Below are 7,343 nucleotides of genomic sequence, written 5' to 3' on the forward strand. Positions count from 1 at the left end.
GTTAAATCAAAAATAATATGCCTGTCAGACTAAATGAAAGGACTTACCCTGACATTACGAACAAGAAATCTTTATGCAACTCTTTTTTTGTGATAAAATCAAGTATAAACAAAACTGAATTAACCTGATTATGATGATAACTGAAAATTAACTTAACTGCCTTGTCAAAACCTTCCCAGTGAAATGTTTATATTTAAAATACATTTTCAAAGTAATTTAGGGATCTACAATCTTCACTGTAAAAAAAACTAATAAAAACAAGACAATAAGTGTTTGGTCTTTTTTTTTTCTTAAATTTTTCTCTTTTTTTTATGTGTTACTTTACTTTTTTTTTTTTTTTTTTTGTCAGATTTACTAGCAATTTACTTTTACTTTAGAGTGCAAATTAAAAGTAAATCCCACATATTGCCACAAAACCATTCAAATTTGTTTCTTTGACTTAAATGCGATGTTGCCAGCTTATTTTGTTTCTGGTAGCCATTGACTTCCATAGTATGGGGGGTGGGGGTGATCAATGTCAATGGCTACATCAACCAACATTCTTCAAAATTCTTTACTATATCTTTTTTATTGTTTTCATATTATTTTCATGAAAATTAAGTAAGATTATGAGTGCTGTGATTTATTTATTAATTTATTTTTGCAGTTCACATTAAACTCGCATGTGCTTCTCTATGATATGGACATGTTATGGCCAGATTCACACATTGACTTAACTTTTGTCATATCAACTCAGTCTGTCTGGAGTGTGTGTGTATGGGCTGACAGCGGGAGGATACGACAGAAGCGTGCATGGATCATTGATTCGTTTAGTATTGAGGAAGAACACCCTGGTCCGTTTCCATACCCAATAGGCAAGGTAGAGCTCATTCAATTCAGTCTTATTTGAAGATTATTTTTCAAAAAATGTTAAAGTTAAATTGCTGGGTAATAATGATCATGTGAACATTTTAGTGTGTATGTCTTTTGTGTTTCAGGTTGAACTCTGGGTAATAATGATCATGTGAACATAACTACGTGGTCAGGGTGTGGATGAAGAGCCAAAGAATATTCTCAGTATTGATCAATCAGGTGTTATTTATGTACACAGAAAGATGGACTATGAAAAAGGATATTATATTCTTTGTTTAATTTGTTGTTATTTATGTACACGGAAAGGTGGACTATGAATGCAGCCGTAACATCCTCCTTGTAAGAAAGGCCTGTACTCTATATTGATATTCACTGGACTCAATTGCAGTTGGCATTTGAAGCAAGAAATCAATCCAGTATCGTGGATACAAGACTTGGGGTTGAGATCAAAATATTGGACATAAATGACCACGCACCAAAATTTCAAAAGTCAGTCTATGAAGTGACTGTGGACGAGTCACATGATCAAGGTAATCCATTATAGTTTGCACTTCACTACTTCTCTATTTCATTCATGAAACACAAACACACAAAACAGAACATTGAATCATTACATACTCACCCCCTTTGTCAATGCAGTCCACGGTGTTATTTTTCTACTCATAACACAAAAGTAAACATTCTTTAATTATCATAATTTCTACATTTTTGCAACTATCGTTACTATTAAAAAGATAGTTCACCCCAAAATGAAAAATGAAATTCATATGTGTTCTGAACAAAAGCCTTATGGGTTTGGAATGACATAAGAGTAATTTTTGTGTGGACTATGAGGAAGATTTCAATGACTTTTATTTTGCTCAGTTTCTCACATCCATTGAATATGTGTTTTTTGAGCTTGACAGCCACTGGCACCATAAACTGTTGTTGAACAACAAGGGCCACGTACTGATTTAAAAAAAAAAAACTGTATAATATATTTAGGGAAAAGTAATGATTTAAGAAAAAAAAAAAAAAAGAAGGTTTGAAACAGCATTAGGGTTTTATAAATAATGTTGAACGTTGTAAGTATTGACACTTCATTTTCTAAATATGTATCCAGGCAAAGAAGTACTGACTGTACTGGCTTTTGATGAGGATGATTCAAGTACAAACAATGGAACATTCGTTTTCACAATCAAGTCTGTCACACCAAAGACAGATAATGTTGAATTTTATATTCAGCAGCGAAAAGAATCTGGGAACATTTATTTTAAGGGGTGTTCGGACTTTGAGGTATGAACTTAATGTCTTTCAATCGTTTTAATGCAATATTTTTTGTACCTTTGATCCATCTGTTATTTCATTCAGACATTTTGCTTTTCATGCTTTATAAATATTTCTCCTTTCCCACCTAAGAAAAGTTCTGCTAAATGAATATTTTCCAGAAAGCTCAGAAATACACAATCCTTGTTGAAGCAAAGGACAAAGGAGAAAAGATACAGCTCTCAAGTACAAGTACACTGATAATCAATATTTCAGACAATAACGACCATCTTCCAGAGTTCTCTGGCAAAACGGTAAGTTTCATAGTGGACTGTCATTATGCTTGTGATTATATTTGATTATTGGTTTTAATGGCAAGTTAGACATATTTTCCAGTGAAACCCACTGAAATGTTTGACTTGTGTTTCAGGGGCCAGGGAAGGTCAAGGAGAGAGAAGCTGGGGTTGAAGTTCTGCGACTGCAAGTAACAGACAAAGATGTCCATGGTTCAAAAGCTTGGAAAGCCAAATACACAATCCACGAAGATAAAAATGAGATATTCAAAATAGAAACAGACCCTGTTACGAATGAAGGGATTTTAACAGTTGTTAAGGTAGGCAGATAGTTGATGTTTTGCTAGCCAAAATCCTCTGCCTTTGTGCTCTCTGTTCTCAACAAATACAGCCTTTTCAAGTGCAAAACACATGCTTTTTGGGGTGTTAAATAATGACGCAAATAATTGACGAGCACAAATGTTAAGTAAATCGCGTTGTGATTCATTTTATACTCTCAAATTATGCGTCTGCAAACTCCTACAAATGCATATTCAACAAGCTCAGGTGCAAAAATAACTGTGACCACAGCTTTCCAGCGCTAATTCTTCACTGCATGTCTTCAGTAAAACCTGACAATATCTTTTTATGAGCACATTCCAGAACAGGATCATTCTCAGCTATTTAAACCTTATGCTCTAGGCCTACTCTGTTCTTTGCATAAAAAAATAATATGGCTTCAGACAACTTTATATTTTTATACTGTTTTTTTTTTTTTTTTTTTTATGGTCAGTTTTTGCAATAAATACCTGTGACTGTAATTTTATTTGCCTGTTACGTGTTTTGTATTGTTCAGAAGTGGGTAGCTTTAGGGTGGGGTGGGGTGGGGTTAGGTGCTCCAAAATTTATTTAAAATGATTTCTATATTTACAAATGCATGCAAATCATGAAATGTGTCTGAAGCATAAGGCAAACAACTCAAAGCAATAGAGTACCCTGCACATCAAAAAGTGATAACCTGATCTCATCAGTAATGTGCATTTCAGTGGCACTTTTATTTGGCAGTAATATTTATACTCAAAAATGGACTTTGGTGTGCATATAATACGGAACTGGTAGGTTTACAGGTGTGGTGTAGGTGCGTGTTATATTTACGCCAAAATGCATATCACATGCATGCCAAAAAAGTGTGCATCATATGCACGCAAAAACAGTGTATGATATGTACAGCAAACACGTGCATATTGTATGCATGCCAAAGTCAGTTTCAGGATATAAATAGCAAGTAAATTACAAAAAAAAACAAAATGGTGCTATTGATGCGCATTTTCATGAGACCAGGCTCAAAGTGACGCTAAAGGGGTCCTGACCAAGTGTCAGTATGTGACAGATTGCTGGAATAGTAGCTATTTTAACACTGAACAGATACAAAAACCTCTCTATATACATTCATGTGGATTTTTTTCTCTAAACTCTCTTTATTTGTTTATTTATTTATTTTTTGCTCATTTTAGCAAACGGACTACGAGGAGCAAACAAATCACAATCTGTCCATCAGTGTGCAGAATGAAATTCCTTACTTTTCCTGTAAGATTAAAAAGAAAGTACAGAATGCCATGTGGGAGCTCGACAAAATACCCCCAAACTCTGACACACGTTCTGCAAACCTCTATAACAGAATTCCAGTGACCATTTATGTAGAAGATGTCAATGACCCTCCGGTGTTCATACCCCCTGTTAAACACGTTGTGGTAATGGAGAACATAGATGTAGGAACAAGTCTTACAACCTTCACCGCTAAAGACATGGATGGAAGCCACGTAAACACATTTACGTAAGAGAAGCTAATATTACTGTATATGTTTCACTAAAAGAAAAATATCCCACACAGAATAAACAAAGGTGAATTCATCTGGTGTTTCTTCGAATCTCAGATTTGTTAAAGGTGAAGATATTAATAAATGGATAACTATTGGTGCAAAGACTGGAGAAGTATCCACAATTAAAATTCTGGATAGAGAGTCACCATTTGTGATAAACGGCACCTATACAGCAACCCTGTATGCTGTTGATGAAGGTAAGAATCTAAATGTACTCATAAGTATCACTGATATTATCATATTATATAGACACTTCCTTTTCTGTTATTTTCAAATTAATTTCATTTGAGATACATGCACATTTATGTTGCTTTATGAAATTACCTGTGACTCCTAGCTTATATCTTGTTTAACTGATATCTAGTTTACTTGCATTAAAAAAAAAAAAAAAAAAAATCTCAATATCTATCTACCTCATGACTCCTGATCATGTTTTATACTCTAATTTCTGCTTCCTCCATGTCTCTGATCGGCAGGTGTTCCTCCACTGACAGGCACTGGAACTCTAGTCATTCACCTGAATGATCAAAATGATAATGTACCAATTCTGGAGAGGAATGCAGTCAGCATTTGCATAGATAAAGAGCCCACAATGGCCAACATCACAGCCGTAGACCTGGACTTTCCTCCATTTGGATCGCCTTTCTACTATGAGATTTTAGGAGATGTTAAGGACAAATGGAGGGTTGAACCAGATTATGGTAATGCCACCATCTACTTTCACTCAGTCCAGACCACCCTACAATCTCTCTCATCATATTTTACTCGGAAAAACACAGGTTATTAACACAGTTTTATGCTGACGTCTGGCAAATAATGTCATGAGCGTTCTTCCATGACCTCCTTAAGATTTCTGTGCCTACATTAACAGCCAAGAGTTTAGAATAGGGTTCCTCAAATCTTGCCCTTAGCTCCAACCCTGATCAAACTCACCTACCTGTGATTTTCTAATGATCCTGAAGAGATTTGTTTAACATGGTCAGGTGTGTTCGATTAGAGTTAGAGCTAAACTCTGCAGGAAAGTGGATCTGGGACAGATTTGAGGATCCCTGGTTTAGAATTATTATTATTATTTTTTTTTATTAAAAATAATAAACAGCACAGCTATTTTAAATATTGATAATAAATGTTTCTCGAGCAACTTTGATCTCAGGAATAAATTACATTTTACCATATATATATATATATATATATATATATATATTATATATATAAATGTCATTTTAAAATGTAATAATATTTCACAATATTATTGTATTAAAACTTTTAATTATTCCAAACCTTTGACCCATAATATATGCTTACACTAATACTAACTCTCATTTTATCATCACTATTTTTCTCTTAAAGGCACAACAGTGAGTCTTGTAAAAGGAAAAGGTGTGTATTCAGGTCATCACCTCCTCCAGATGAAAATATCAGACCAGCAGGGATTTTACTCCATCCAGAACCTGACGGTCATGGTGTGTGACTGCTCTATCACTCCCGACTGCTACATCAGGATGGTCCCACAGGCTCGGATGGGGCCTGGTGCGGCCTTGATAGTTGTTCTCGCAATTCTGATTCTTTCAGGTGAGATGGTGATTTCTAATGTTTGGATGACATTAAGAGCACAAATAGGTGATGAAGGATTATGCAAACTGTTTCATCCAACCATGAAAGGTGTGGTAAAACAACAAATGGCATGCCATTGAAACCTGTAGAAACCTGTTTTTTTAATGACACATAGTGCTTTGAATATATATATATATATATATATATACTGTAGTTTTGTTTTGCCACAAGGAACTTAGAATCTTTGTTCTTCTGTATTTGGGGAAAATCTGGGTAATTTATTCACTTGATTTAAAAGAATAGAACTGAAACCCAAAAATGAAAATTTGCTGACAATTTACTTACCCTCAGGCCATCCAAGATGTTGTTTGTTCTGAACAAATCTGACCATTTCATCACTTTCTCACCAGTGGACCCTCTGCAGTGAATGGGTGCCATTAGAATGTATTGGAGGAAGCAGTGTTATAGATTATGGACTCATATTTTAGCATAAAGCAAAGGTTCAAATATGTTAATGATGGATTTGTTTCTTACAAACATGCATCTTTTCACTTCTCAAGACGTTAACTGATGTACTGGAGTGGTGTGTATTACTCGTGGATTATTTTGATGTTTTTATCAGCTGTTTAGACTCTCATTCTGACGGCACCCATTCACTGCAGAGGGTCCACTGGTGAGCAAGTGATGCAATGCTACATTTCTCCAAATCTAATGAAGAAACAAACTCAAACATCTTCAATGGCCTGAGTAAATTTTCATTCACTACTCATTTAAACACTTCAAAATGTGGTCAATGGAACTGATAACTTTGTGAAAGTATCCAAGTTTTAAAACAACAACAACAACAACAACAACAACAACAACAACTCTCTCTTTATATTTCAGCAATGTGCTTAATGAGTCTACTGTTATCCTGTAAGGAAAAGAAAAAAATGATTTTGATAGATGATGGCCTCGGTCATATCATCAAATCAAATACAGAAAATTCAGGAACAGACTGCATGGTAATTTCATCACACAACATACAGTAACTGTTTTTCAGTAATGTATGTATTTGTGCATTTTATCATGTTTCAGGTAACACTTCACAGCAAGGTTTTATGTCAACATTATCTCAAGTAGAAGAAAGAACAATGCACACAGCATTTGTTAATTATAAAATGTATAATTTGATGCATGCACACACACACACACACACACACACACACACACTTGTTATTAGTGTTGTAATTCATTATTGTAATATAATAAATACTTTAAAATAGCATACATAACATTGCATTATGTAAATAGATAAAAGCATGGTAAGTGCCTAATTCCTTAATTAATAATAACAAACCAAACCTTAGTGTGAAGTATTGATAAGTTCAGCTCATATTTATATCAAACATTAAACATTTGTTTACTTGAATAACTTTTAATGTCAAGTCAAGTCAAGTCAAGTCATCTTTATTTATATAGCGCTTTAAACAAAAAAGATTGTGTCAAAGCAACTGAACAACAATAATTAGGAAAACAGTGTCAATAATGCAAAATGACA

At 34.3% G+C, this 7,343-nt stretch overlaps 1 protein-coding gene across 1 annotated transcript; it reads left to right on the forward strand.

Annotated features, from left to right (window-relative positions):
* The first annotated feature begins 1,165 nt into the window (after positions 1-1,165).
* Positions 1,166-6,915, forward strand: LOC109085943 (cadherin-like protein 26). The gene is made up of 10 exons (XM_042751354.1): positions 1,166-1,177; positions 1,241-1,382; positions 1,955-2,127; positions 2,280-2,411; positions 2,528-2,710; positions 3,884-4,203; positions 4,304-4,446; positions 4,726-4,950; positions 5,600-5,821; positions 6,689-6,915. The coding sequence occupies exons 1-10, from the start codon at positions 1,166-1,168 to the stop codon at positions 6,832-6,834; spliced, it is 1,698 nt and encodes a 565-aa protein (XP_042607288.1). The 3' UTR covers positions 6,835-6,915.
* Positions 6,916-7,343: the final 428 nt, after the last annotated feature.

The sequence above is a fragment of the Cyprinus carpio genome, chromosome B23 (assembly GCF_018340385.1).
Source record: "Cyprinus carpio isolate SPL01 chromosome B23, ASM1834038v1, whole genome shotgun sequence".
NCBI classification, from domain to species: domain Eukaryota; kingdom Metazoa; phylum Chordata; class Actinopteri; order Cypriniformes; family Cyprinidae; genus Cyprinus; species Cyprinus carpio.

Bases quoted from the DNA above. Each gene is read 5' to 3' on its own strand.
- LOC109085943 (XM_042751354.1), top strand. The intron at 2,412-2,527 runs GTAAGTTTCATA...CTTGTGTTTCAG, and splicing joins CAGAGTTCTCTGGCAAAACG to GGGCCAGGGAAGGTCAAGGA. The intron at 2,711-3,883 runs GTAGGCAGATAG...TGCTCATTTTAG, and splicing joins GGATTTTAACAGTTGTTAAG to CAAACGGACTACGAGGAGCA.